At 39.9% G+C, this 14,735-nt stretch overlaps 1 protein-coding gene across 1 annotated transcript; it reads left to right on the forward strand.

The window, feature by feature from the left end:
* The first annotated feature begins 1,678 nt into the window (after positions 1 to 1,678).
* LOC139720552 (uncharacterized) lies at positions 1,679 to 14,257 on the forward strand. The gene is made up of 8 exons (XM_071631907.1): positions 1,679 to 1,880; positions 2,565 to 2,631; positions 5,518 to 5,570; positions 6,829 to 6,957; positions 7,605 to 7,807; positions 9,664 to 9,741; positions 11,529 to 11,736; positions 14,146 to 14,257. Exons 1-8 carry the CDS (start codon positions 1,679 to 1,681, stop codon positions 14,187 to 14,189), a joined length of 984 nt encoding a protein of 327 aa, XP_071488008.1. The 3' UTR covers positions 14,190 to 14,257.
* The last annotated feature ends 478 nt before the right edge of the window (positions 14,258 to 14,735 follow it).

Below are 14,735 nucleotides of genomic sequence, written 5' to 3' on the forward strand. Positions count from 1 at the left end.
AAGTCAGAAAATAGTGCGCTATTTCGAAACATCGGGCTGATGTGAAAACGCCTATTCACTCAGCCCGAAGAGAATTAGCCCGAATCTTTTTTTTTTCGAGCTAATTCGACAGCTGAGTATGTGCAAACAGCATCAGTAATGTGTGTGCCCTCTCAAAAATTCCTCATGACTTGTGTGCAGTTTGCCTGGATCAATCGGGTTACACACGCTAGGCATGATGGGATGCATCACGCTAATTTCTCGAGTCGTTTTCAACTTATGAAATAGCGCGCTACTATCCTGCTATTTCAGAAATTTTCCCCAAGTTGGACTCGATAAATTTTTTTCGATCAGAGCGATACAATTAGCGCGATAATTCGTGTTCACATTATCAAATAGCGCGCTATTTCGTGATCGGGTTAATATCCCAAGTCAGAAAATAGCGCACTATTTCGAAACATCGGGCTGATGTGAAAACGCCTAATGACGGATCATTAGGCGTTTTCACATCAGGCCGTTAAAAATCCAAGCTCGAGATATTTTTCGCGATCGCAAATTAGCGCGTTATTTCATTTCCTATTCACATCAGCCCGAACATTATCAAATAGCGCGCTATATATTTCGCATTAATCACCCTGCTTTTTCGGTAATTTCCCGAGTTGGACTCAAGAATTTTACTCGATCAGAGCGATAAAACTAGCGCGCTAATTTGTATTCACATTTGGCGTTTTCACATCATCTCGATAAAAATCCAAGCTCGAGATATTTTTTAACTTCCCAAGTCAGAAAATAGCGCGCTATTTCGAAACATCGGGCTGATGTGAAAACGCCTATTATCAAATAGCGCGTTATTTCGCGATCGGGTTAATTTCCCAAGTCAGACGAAACATCGGGCTGATGTGAAAACGCCTATTCTGATCATCTGGTCTACGCATGTTTATTCTTCGTTTTAACACAATAATCAATTGGATCCTTTAATGTATATTGTTACCTAAGACCCCGTTTACAGTGCGGGGCTGGGCCGAACCCAGCCTCAATTGCGAGGCCGGGCCCCGCAATTTTGTCTGTTTACACTGCCGGGCTCGGCCGCGCTTTTGATTCAAACCTTTCAATATTTTGTCGTAGTGGCGCTCTGCTTGTAAACAAACGCAATTTGGTATTGTCTGGTTTTCAGCCCCTTTGCCACATGAATTCCAGAGCGAGGCCAAATGCGAGGCCAATTTTGGCCCCGCATTTGGCCTTTTGTGCGTTTACACTGAAGCGGGGCTGGGCTGAGCCGCGGCCGAGCCCAGCCTCAATTGCGGGGCCGAACCCCGCAATTTTGTCCGTTTACACTGCCGGGCTCGGCCGCGCTTTTAATTCAAACCTTTCAATATTTTGTAGTAGTGGCGCTCGATCTGCTTGTAAACAAACGCAATTTGGTATAGTCTGGTTTTCAGACCCTTTGCCAATTGGATTCCTTGGAGAAACAGGAGTTGATAAGTCATGACACCATTTTATTTCATTTTCCTTTTTTTTTGGGGGGGGGGGGGGGGCTATGAGATGCAATGTCTAAATACAGCAGTAAACTGCAACTGCTCTGTATATGCTCACTTGAGTGCACGTAGTGGGCACGCAACACAGCTACAGCCTGTAGTAAAGTGGACACTGTCAGTCTGTCAATAAATTCAAGTCAGTTGACGGGCAAACCAGGAGTAGGATGGATCAGGGAACTGAGAGCTTCATTATGGAGGAGAAAAGAAACAGGAGCAGTTCTGGCTTTGACTCGCTCAAGTTGTTTCTCGTCGTGCTTAGCTTGCTGACATCCATCATAGCCATCACACTCGCAGCTTCGGCTCTCACCCGGAAAGCGGAAACCACTGTCAACCTAGGCTCGGCACCCGGGTCCGAATCAGGCTCAGGTTGGTCGCGACTGACTTTATTTGTATTCATAAAGCCCATTTTGCCAAGGGAGTAAATGCATTACCACCAGATTTTAGCAGCTGCAAAGCTAAGAATTGTCTTACTGTAGAATTTCAGTCGGGCACGTTCAATTCACCTCACCTGTTTGAGCAATGACAATCAGTTCTACCAAACGTTGTATCCTATTCGTCACCACTATAATTATTTGAGTGATTGTATCGTGGTTTACATTAAACAAGACACCAGTGTAGCAACATAGAACACAATTGATATAAACAGTGTGATCGAAAACAAAAGTTTTCCAAAGGTCATCATTTGTCACTAGGAGCCTGAGATACCTGATAATGATTTAAAAAAAAAACCAACAAGATCACAAATGTAACATTACCAGTTCATTGTCATTGTTATCAATGTCAAGGAATGTTATGTCTCTCACACATATACCTAAAAAGATTCTCTTGTGTGCACAGACGAATACGTTCAATACATTCTTAGCAGCTGTTTTTCATCAGTAGCACTTACTCATTAGTATTTAAACAGGTGCAGTTAGCGGCTGAAATTGAAATTGAATCCTCATTATTCTACGACTAACTTTATTACCATAACATTTTCAGCATCTCCACAATCATCCATCGCTGCGATTATAATCAATATCAAATTATGGTAATTCGATTCCTTCTCAGTAGGTAAAGTCTCTCCGGAAGTCTGGAAGTTTGCCATTGGTCACGATGGAACCAGCGTCGAGTATATGTGAGTAGTGTAAAGGGCTTTTTACACTTGTAAATTTTTGCTTAGTCCCGTACCAACGGTGGGGCTAAGGGGGGCCTTAGCCCCACCGTTGGTACGGGACTATCCTTAGCCCACTTTCTGTTTACACTCGTTTTTGCCAAAGTGGGCTAGTCCCACCGATAATCCCGTACTATCTGGCCCTGCAAAATAGCAGGGTTAGCACCGCAATTGCGGTGCCAAGCAAGTGTAAACAGAACGAAAAAATAATCCGGGGCTAAGCGACGGAGACGAAGTCCGACCCCCACTGACCAATCAGAAACGAGGTAATCAAGTGCTGCCGGTGCGTGCGTGTACGTGTTACAGTGCACAGCGTGATCATGAATATTCATACGGTTTGGAAAGTCCGGGGCTAAGAAATACGAGTGTAAAAAGGTCAGTTTTCTCCTTTGGAATAGCCCCGGACAAGAGATAGTACGGGACAAATTGGCCAGTGTAAAAAGCTGAAAAAATTGGTACGGGACTAACGATAGTCCTGGGTCAGAGAAATTCCGGGGTTAAGAAACACAAGTGTAAAAAGGGCTTAAGATGCACATCAGGACAGAGTGGATCAATGAGAATTTGGAACTGTTTCAACCCACGAACGCAGCGAGTGGGTTTAAGACTGCTTCCAGAACTAGCCGAGAGCATCCCATTCTCACTGATCCACGAAACAAGCCTGTGAATCATTCGTTTCATAAAATATGCCCGTAAATTCATGAAACTCAACCTTTTTCCCCATCATTGCAAGCTAGAGCAAACGTATGAGAAACGAATGTCGATTTTTGACAACCGTTGATATCCGTTATCGTATCTTGTACTGTGGGCCTATACGGCAAAGTGTGACAAATGGACTTGCAACGAACCCAACCACTTTTATCTACGAGATCCGCCGCCACCTGATTATGCGCATTTTAATGAGTACCAACAGATGTCCCGAAACTGAGGATTGCATTATCATACATCGTCTCTGAAAAAAAAAAAATGTTTCTTTAATTCCTGTTTTATTTGGTTGATGTGCCTTTTCAGACTGAAACGTCTTTGAATAAGAAGAGAAGCAGCAAACCTCAGAAAATGACTGATTTCGCGGGATTGGAAATTACCGATTTGCTCGCTCGCGCTCAATTATTGATAACCTTGCCTAATAGTAAGACAGAAAAATCTTTTCCCCTTATTATCCCTTTTTACTCTGGAAAAATGTGCGGAAAAGGTAGAAAATGAGATTTTAAATCATAATTGATTACCTTTAAACCTAGCTTTCTCTTTAAAAGTGCATGCATTTTGCCAATGAAAATGTCTTAGGCCTTAGCGTTGATAACACCAATGCATTCCACAACTGCACACGTATTTTCCTTGATTTAAGACAGTAGTTTGTTACCTTCTGCGCATTTAGTTTAGACATTTTTCAAAGCTGCATTCTGTTTTGTCCCGGCTTGTCGGCTGCGGAGATCATAAGATCAAGGCAGGGAAGAATGTTTAAAATGCTTTTGCGACACTTGACGAAGGCACAGCAATGCATTGATTAACGAAAGGATGAATGTCCATGTGTGGTAGGTCCATGGTTAGTGCATAGCAAAAGTCGTTGACTTTCCATAAATGCTTGGAATAGGTAGTTACCAGTTATTTGAACATGCTACATGCACTTTATGGTTTTTTGTCAAAGTGGCCAACTTAATGCCTCTCATTTTAAACGAAGAGGTGAAAGGTTGAATCATGGCTCTCTGGCTTCTTTCAAACTGGAATACCGATTTAATAATCTTCGAAGGACCCTATATAGATTAGGTAAAACGGTCCTGTTTGACCTGTAACTTCGGACAATACATTTCAACTTTATCTACATTTGACATAGACATCTTTCAAAAGAAGACAGACCATACGTTTTCCCAATTGCATCCAGGATGAAACTCTCGTGAATAACTTTCCTGTTAAACCATGTAAAGGACTAACGGATGTGCGATCCAATAGGCACCATCGATCTGTATTTTACAATGATTATGTGTTATAATGCTTGAAAAGCTTACGCATTACCTGTCTGTGAGAAATGACCATGCCATATTAACATTCGTGATAATTTGATTGAAGATGTAGTCATGATGACAATTCTGGACCAGAAATACCTGGGGGGGGGGGGGGGTCTTTTTAAGACAAACGCTTATTACAATCATGACACTATTAGTGAGCGCCTTTGAATGTTTTTTACATCGACAAATGGTGCTATATAAATGTTATTTCATCATCATCGTCAGAATTGGATTGAAACCAAAGAAATTGTGGAAAGAAATTTCTGCATACATTTCTCGAACAATTAATACGAATATGCAAATGAATGAGCGGATGCGGATGATGTCATCCCTAAACATTTTCTATTATCATGTAAAGAAAAGAAATGCTGCCAAATAAACTTTTTTTTTTGCTGCAAAAAGTAAGCCATAATGCTATTACTGGATGAATAACTTCGAGATAACAATCAATTCGATGATAGATATATTAGGGTTTGGGACTGGGGCGTAATTACCTTTCAGCAAAGAAAGTTGAAATTTCAGAAGATTTTGTTTTATAAACAATATGACAAGTTGTGAGGTGATGACATCATCAACTTACCTGTTTGCAAAGTAACATTGACAGTTGCAGCATTGTTTTAGTGAAAATTAGTAAACACTTTAAAATTTCATAACTTCATATTGAACTATAGTTTTATATCCGATTTTGTTCAAAGTGTCACTGTCGTGCTAATAGAACTTTACTCTGTGTATTTAAACCAAATTTTAACTAATCTGAAATTGTTCTTTAACAAATCTAATAATTCATTTCTAATGCATATTTTTCCTGCCACACTACAGTAATCATCTGATCTTTGCTTTAATACAATAGTGACGACACGACAGGAACGCTACGCGGTTTCCACGTTGACATTGTCAACGCAGGTTGGTATAGAATCTACACATCATTTTGAGCCCCACTACACTTAGCATTTTGATCCCTAGTTGTGCAATATGGTCCGTAATAAGCATAAAATGTAGCAAGTGCTTGTGCTATATAGCCTGTGTGTGTCATGTGTGTGTGTGTGTGTGTGTGTGTGTGTGTGTTTATGTGTCATTTTATAGTAGTTCTGTTATGTCAGGAAATATGTTTCCGCACACACATGCCCTTTAAAATAGATCTTTCATATCGAACCCGGCATTGTTCTTGTGTTCGCAAGCAATTGCTTGTGCAGGGCAAGCAGAAGGTTTATGTTCAGTACAAGCAAGAGGTTACGCATGTTGTGGATTTACGCAATTGCTTGAGCTTGATCTCTTGCTTGACAAGCTTGTTCTTGTGCTTGGAGCGACGGACTGCTTACAAGCAATTGCTACTTTTTATGTATACTGCGTTATCGTACAGTACATAAGTGTTTTCATTGACCAATGTTTCATTATAACAATGGCTAGCATTATATTTCTGTGACAAAGTGCCTCTTGACAAGCTTGTGATTGTGCTTTGAGCAATTACTTATAAGGGATTGTTGCTTTTTTATGCATACTACATGTATCATACAGTAGGCCTAAATAACTGTTTTCCTTGGTGATGTATTATATGGTTTCTTCGTAATAATGATTAACATTATGTTTCTGTGACAAAGTGCCGCTTAAATATTCTTCTGTCATCAAAAAGTTTGAAACGTATATTGGTTGTTTTTTCCGAAATGGAAACTAGATTTGAATTTAATTGATTTGACCCCCCCCCCCTGCTGCAGCTTTGTTGATCATAATTTGCTTCTGTTCTTCAAGCTGCCCCTTTTGCTAAGCTCCCATCGCTGTTTGATGAACACCACACTGAGAATGACCCAAACACGTTTACAGAATAGCACTCGTCCCCTGTATATTACAGTATGCTTTGCGTATGATACATGATGCTTGCGTACAACGCCTGATACTAACGTACTGACCGGTGCTACAAGAAAGTTGCAATCAACTGCAACTCCCCGAAATCAATCGCAAATCCTGCAACAGAAGCTTGTGATTGATTGCAAGTTGCAGTTGATCTATCTATTGCAAAGTTTGCAATAGATATTTTGCAATTGATTGTAACACGACTCAGTCTTGCAACACCGCAATAGTTGCTTTGTTGATATGCAAAGGCGGTCTCCATCACTTCATATATGAAAGGATTCATTGTAATGTAACTTTCGTTGTCCATCTTCAGTGTGTGCTGAAGCCAAGAAGACGTGTCGCCTTGTATGGGACATCTACAGCAACTGCTGGACTTCCGAGGCAGGCCAGAAATCTCGCGGAGGTGTCGGACTGATGTCGGGCTGGTATGACGCGTGCACCGGTAGGAACGTCCTCCTCGGATTACCCCTCTATTCAGACGATACAAAGCGTATAACTTAAAGTCAATACATCTCTCTGAATGTATTAACATTAACAGGGGCGGATCCAGGAATTCCGTAAAGAGGGGGCGCGTTTACAAAATTTAAGGGGGGGGGGGGCGCACGCACCCCTCCCCCCATTTTTTCTTTTTATTTCTTTTGTTTCAACAAAAAATAAAGGGGGGCGTGCGCCGGTTACGTTCCTCCCTGGATCCGCCCCTGCATTAACTATAGTAAATTTATTTCTGGTGAACGATAATTCCTGAAAGGTTAAAAATATGCAAACAAACTTTGATCTCGTTTTATTTACGTCACAACTAGGCTAACTCGTTTCGTGTCGTCAAACATAATGCAGATTTGAAATATGTTGTATAATTGACATTCTAAAAAATGATAGGTGTAGACCATTTCAAAGGAGAACGCATGTGGCTTTAGATTGCATTTTCTTTGTTGTCGCTATTTTTCAAAAATGTGTTTAAAAAATGTGTCCTGACAGAAATATGTCTGTACTTTCATTCAACGCTTTAGAAAAATAAACCCTGAATATTCTCTGGATGCTTCCTTGTTACTTCCTCTCTGAATGTTTTTTTTTTCTTCTTCAACTTTATAGGTTGGTTTAACACTCATGAGAGAGCCCTAACATTCCAGTTCACCGCAGCACTCCGGAAGCCCTACAACGGTGTCTTCTATGTTAAGCCAGGCAATCCTGGGGGCTTTGACCCCACGAACATCAGGGCGGACCAGCGGATTGGGTTTGGTGATGGCTGGTCACAGGATGAACACTGTCTGGCCAGGAATTCTGATGCCATCACGGTACGTAGGCAGTGACGCTCAATCAAAGATGAGAAGAATTTATGCATTTGATTACTACTGCCACAAAAGTAAATACCAACTGAACTCAAAGGTAAAAACGAAAATAAATATTGGCTGCCATGTTTTTCGTCGCTTCCTTTTCCAGGTACTAATTATTTCCTCGTTGATAACAGCACGTCCCGTCCTTGCCTTTACAGGTCCCCCGGACATCCGTTACATGTTGACTTTCGCTGATGTGAATAGGTCTACAAATCACAGTAATTTAGCTGAATTTACCGTTGGCAACATAAAAGGCGATAAAAAAAAATTGAGAAATGGAAATGAACTATTAAAAACCATTTGATAAAATATCTTAATCGTTTCTAGACTTTGTGATGCGAAGACCTGTCTTCTATACACATCATCAGGGCCCCATTTCATAAAAGATGTTAGGATAACAACTTTTGCTGGAATGTCAACTTCCAATAGCAACAGCCAATCAGGAAGCTTGATTCTTGTCGTTACCATGACAATTGCCACTCTAGCAAGAGTTGCTATCATATCAACTTCTTATGAAATGGGGCCCAGAAGTCACCATATGCTTAGGACCAATATGATCGATATGACCAAATTTAATCAATATGAACGCAAGGGATCTGCCTATCCTAAACTGGAACACTTTAATTCGAGACAGGCTTGAAGAGGGGAGGTCAAAAGTTATCCCCCACCCCCTCTCATCACCCCATTGTTTGTCCGAAAAAAAAATGAAAATAGTGTGCCATTCTACATGCATTGGTTGACCTGAGTGCTCCTCTAGAATCGAAATGATTAAGAGTTGTTTTATGCTCCATTGTTTCTATTATGACCTCAATTATGTACATGAAATTCCCGTATGGCATGTATGGAGGATTACCGGGTAATGTTCGTTATTACGAAGGTTAGTTAATTCAATGGCGTTCTTCCCAAGGTTCGTTAATCCGAAAAATGAGATAAGATTCGTTATTCCGAAGGTTCGTTAATTCAAAAATGACGTATGGTCCGTCATTCGGAAGATTCGTTAATCCGCAAACGAAAGTAAGGTTCGCAATTTTAAAGGCTCGTTTGTACGTATCAGCTTGTTTTCATTTTCGGATTAACGAACCTTCGGACTAACGAGCCTTATTTCATTTTTCGATTAATGAACCCCCTGATATTTTTTGATCAATTTTCCTTCGGAATAACGAATTGCAACCGGAATACCAAGGCATCGTGGTAGAAGAAATGTGTTTTTTCCACCATTGTCTTGATTCATTCGATTTCATTTTTATATGTTTATTCTTAAATTCCTCGTTGCTTTATACTAGGAACAATTGACTGTACGATTAATAGATATAACGATTAATTACGCGGAGCGTTACTAAGAATTATCCACCAGATAACATCTTTGTAATAGTCCGAAATACAAGAGGCGAAGCCGATAATTTCACTATCGCCTGATCAACTAAATGATTGTGCATGATTGTTTTAGAAAATAGTGACATAATTTCGATTCCGAGGCAGACATTTTTGCAAGATTTCCAGGCCAGAATCAGCTCCACGCTAACTGAACAGCAGACACAAATTACTGCAATGCATAATACACAGGCGATATAGCTGAGCGCAGACGGGCAGTTGTTAACCACTCATTATTAGTATGCAGTACTAAAACGCCTTTATAAGGAAATAAAGCTAAGACTAGCTTTATTTCCTTCAGTTACGACCACGACGATGAACATCTTCCGTACTATAACGCCTTTATTCAAAATCCAAACTGGTATGTGAAAGCGCTCAGTCAATTTTTATCCTATCATTTCTTTTTTTTATATCAAATCCGTAATTTTTTCGTTGATTTTTCTCAGGGAGTTCCTCTGGACCCGTCACAAATTCTTCACTTCAAGACACTTGCGGAAATAGTGGCTGCTGTCAAAAGTAATCAGGTATATACCACAGAGCATTGGAGCATGATTCTTAACATAATGGTTCTGGGTATATAGATCTGTAACGGACCACGCATTCTTATATACGATAGGTTACAGGTATAGCATTTGCGCAAGGCATGTTTCTGTTAAGGGTCCTGTTTACCTTTGGGAACAGTGTTTTAAACAATTGCCAAGTTATGACATTTAATGCATATTTTATGTGTATATCTGTTGAACCACAAAACATCCTATCATAATTTTTTTTTTTTCGCGATAAAGCCTAAGATATAAGGAGATATCTGTATTTTTCTCAATAAACCGTAACTGTAGAGGGTTTAATCTGGAAACATTTTTCTTATAACTATTGTCCACATTTTGTATGTTTAGCAATACTTAACATCGATTTTACCCATCCAAATTTTTACAGTGGTTGTTCCTTTCCCTGACTCATGTTTTGGAACTATCTTAAAGCACTAGTGCTGGGTGGTGTTTTTTTTTTCATCTGCAAATGGTAGATTATGCATTTAACGTAGAGAAGCTCTTAATTACTATAAAGCTAAAACTGTGATTGAAAGCAAGAACTGTGATTGGAAGCTATATAGAGGCCACTTCTGTTCAAATACAAGATTCAACGACGCGTTAGAAGATGGAAGTTGCTCAAAATCGACAAACGCGGCGATCGCCAAGTGTGAAATACTGCAATCCAATGGTGTAGGCCGACAAAGAAATACTGACTATGCTATTATACTGAAGTTTAATCAAGTAATAATTTTCCCTATTGATCAATCTTTTGGCGCTAGTCAGAATATATGTATCAAAGTACTTAATCAAGTAATGCTTTCTGAAATCAAACTCTGGAACTTCCTTACAAAGACTACACAAGTATCGAAATCGAAATGGAAATCATAACTGGAAAACGATTAAGGGGTTTACAAACTCAGGTTGTGATAGTTTCGAAGTTGAGTAATTTAACATTGCTTCCTAACACTACTATTAGTGAAACCTTCATTTAAAGTTAAAGTTACAAAGAAAAGTCGGACAATTACTTCGTAAGTATGACTTGGAAAAGTTTTGTCCAAGTTTAGGCGCTGCTGTTCTGTAGTATCGAAAGGGCACTTAACTCAACTTTCCAGAAAGCACAGACGATAATTAGTAAAGGGTTTTATTGAAAATGAATTAAGCGCCATTTTCAAACATTTCAAACAAAGTAAGTCCATTATCAGATAAACCTTTCCGCTGGTGACATAAGAAGGAATATTATAAAAGTTATGATAAAAATATTCTGCATTTTCTTATCATATCTTTGTTTTTCTAGCAGCTTTGATTTCAAATATCTCAACTTAACGAGAATGGAGTTTTACGATAAAACTCTCAAGTGTGTTTACCCCTATAGTCTTATCTCATAGGTGCAGGTCAAAGGAGTAGCCTATACCTTTCATGGAAAATCCAAGATTTGCGATTTTCTTTTTCTCTATACCTCACGAATTGTAGAATGGGGAAACTTTCTTCTAGAGAGGACAATATAATTTATTATGGAATTCATCAAATCTTCTAAACTGTTACACTTTTGAAGGGATCGCTCAATTTTCCTCAATCTTTAACTGAGTTTTTGACAAATTATTCTGCATTCGCAAATTCCAGTGCTAATAGGGTTTGTTTGAATAGGGTGACCAATGACTATACTCCGCTCTGAACTATCCTATGAGGATAAAATCGCCATGAGATTGTCACAACGATGAGGTTATAGCAATAAATAGGCCTTCAACCGATCACCAGTACCTAATAACAGAGATTTGTGCTGGCAGATTGATGCCGCTTTTGTCAACGAGAACTGCTTGGGAGATCAGCTGGAGCAGCTGGGAGACCTGATCATCACAAATTGCAACCGGGGTGGCGCTGCCATGATGGCGCCAAAAGATAGCACGCTGAGCACATGGTGGAATCCTGCCTTCGAAGCCATTAGACAGTCCGGCGTCTACGCAGACATTTGTGCTAGGATAGACACCGAACACGGTAAGCAATAGTGTATTGTCCGATGTAAGAAGATGATGTCATAAAATGCCGTCTGAAGGACTGTCTCATGTTAAACACCATCGCACTAAGCGCAGATGACTAATAATGCACAATGTACTCTATCCGCCATTACTACCCGAAATATAAGTATTTCATAAGTGTTTATCTTAAATGGGAACATATTCATAACTATGATAACGTGAAATGAAACATCAATTTGCGAAAATTAGGGACACCGTGGCGTGTGGGTATACATGGTTCTACTGCTTCCTACACAGAGATAGTCCTGTGTATACTCCAGGATTTGGAGTGGTTTCTGTACGGCCCGTTACCATGGTTACGTCCGAAAGACTCGTGGGTTCCGAGCTTCATTTCATGAGGGTCGACCAGTTGGACGATATAATGCCCTAACCTCACCAAACGCACATCCAACATGGATGCATTCGAGATTACGAGATCAGAAGCAAATGTTCTAAAAATAGGCGTACACTTTCACTGTCTTGGAGTTGGTAAGATAACATCATGCAATATTCGCTTCAATTATGTGAAAAACGAACTTTAAAGGGATCGTATAGTTTTAGTTGAGACCTAATGTCAGGTTTCTAACTTTTTTTGTGTGAGATAATGAGAAACCTCTTATAAAATATGAAAAAAGCATGTAATTCCATGGGGAATTCAATGTTTATTTGATGAAAATTGGTTTTGAAATGGCTGAGATATCCCAAACAGAGCGATTCTTATAAGTGTGGGACCCACACTTTATTACAATCATATTGAAAACTTTCGGTCATCTGCGAAGCCGCGCTTCCGCGCGAACGCTACAACACGTAAAACGGGTCAAAAATCGACGCATTTTTCCACAAAATCTGCCATAACTTTTAAACTATTTAAGAAGCAAACTTGGGGCGCCCGGATTCTGAATGTAGACACTTTAGGGATTATTTATGTGTATATATCATTATTGTAACATTTGTAGTCGTGACGCAAATTTGATCAGAAAAGTACCTTATGAGTAGATTTGTCTATGGCGAACAGTCCAAATTTGACGAATTTGAGCATATTTTGCCGTCTTGCAATTCTTCCACACGGGATATCTCGAGAACGGAAAGTCGCACGAACTTGGGGCGCGCGGTTTTAGAAAGTAGAGATTCTGCCCATTTTTGTGATATAAGAATCTTGTTCATTGGTTGAGCAGTCCTGACGCAAATAAGCAGTAAAGCTAGACTACCCAGTCACAATTGCTGTCATAGGGAACGTGTACAATCCACACAGAGCTATCACGTGACGAGACTACCAACGAAAATTTGAGCCGTTGACCTTCACTGTCTGCCGTCGTCAGCAGTGTGAATTCCTGTGATTTCAAGCTTTTGTTTCTCGCCAAATATCATTTTCAATACTATATCAAGATACAGTTGTATGTGAGACATTATCTAGATACGTAGCAGCCTTATGAGCAACATAACTGCTAAGTTTGGGAGCAAAAACAACCAAATATATTTCACATTCCTTCTCATTTGTCGATGATGGCTCTAGTCGGACTGGTGCATTTTCTTCGGAGGTGGTAATAATGTAAGTAGTTGCAACGGTCGCTTGCCACCTGCTGTCTGCAATCGGGTGCTTATATACACGCGTTGTGCACAGGTAATCAACTGAAATAATGTTGTAAAGGAATGATAAGGTCCTAGATTATATCTCAACTGTAGATTTAACCCGATTTCTGCCGCCTACACACAACACACTACGCGTGAAATTATGTGAACATGATGTCCCTCCACGCACGGTGCTGCAGGCCACCCCCATTAATGTGTCGACTAGCCACTCGCCCCACACGCACTCACTTTCTCCAGCGTCTGCTACGTCGGATTTTCTGCGTGAATTAGGGCGAAAGTTTTCAATATGTCGCTTTGTTTTACTTTGTTTTTGGATGTTTCAGTCATTCCAAACCCGATTTTCATCAAATAAACTTTGAATTCCTCTTAAAATGGTATGCTCTGTACTATTTCATAAGTGTTTTCTTGGTATCTCGCAAAAAGTTAAAAGCCCAATTCTCATCTTCACCAATACTGTACTATCCCTTTAACTCTTTATCCGTACATGCTGCCAACAAGTCATTATAACCGAAATCGAATGAGGATGAATTCCACACTGTACAAAGTGCATTGAGGGCGAATCCTTGAACTAGACGAAACTGTTGCGTTCCCTTTGTATGCGTGCCGTTATATAGTAGCAACTCTCCGACGTTCGATGTAGGCCTACATGACTAGTAAACCAGAATGTAACAACTTCCCTAATTCCACTACTATGAAGAGTTCCTTTGATGTTTCGATTTTCGACAAGTTTTGTTAGGTAACTAATTCTTTATGCGAGGTTTATGCTTTTATACATGTATAACCATTTGTTCTTATGCAGGAGCACTACGCAGTTTTGCTGGGCCGGTCATTTGTCTCGACTAATAGTTCATTTGCCAGCCACTTACAAGAGTTTCATAGTGCTGCGATACTGTTCAACCATCATTCGCCATGAAAATGTTTGGGTCGTGTCGTTAAAAATTTGTTTTCTAGGAGGCTCCTCCCCCCCCCCCCCCCCCCCCCGCTTCCGATGTACGGTGGTATCAGATAATGATGTTTAATACATTCACTCCCTTCCAGGCTTGTTTCTACAAACAACTGTTACAATAATGTTGTGAATGCAATCTTGCAATCGTGACTCCTGTTCATTTATAAAGTCATTGCTATAAATCGTTGATACTTTAGGAGAGAAAAACGTTAGTATGACTTTAATCGTAATCCTTCTCGAATTCAGAAAAACAAAAAAATAGTGAAGATCTGTGCGACACTGAGGCCGTGACATCATCAATACTTCATCAAACTTTCATAGTGTGACGGCGACCGATATCTTCTACTCGTGAAAATTTGGAAGTAATCACAATACTCTCTTATTTAGTCCGATTTTCATGAAACTCGCATCATTCTGTCCGTTTGATTATGTATTTAGTGCTG

Source organism: Diadema antillarum, unplaced genomic scaffold, assembly GCF_040938485.1.
Source record: "Diadema antillarum isolate AM-2024a unplaced genomic scaffold, OU_Dant_1.0 scf00000011, whole genome shotgun sequence".
NCBI lineage: Eukaryota > Metazoa > Echinodermata > Echinoidea > Diadematoida > Diadematidae > Diadema > Diadema antillarum.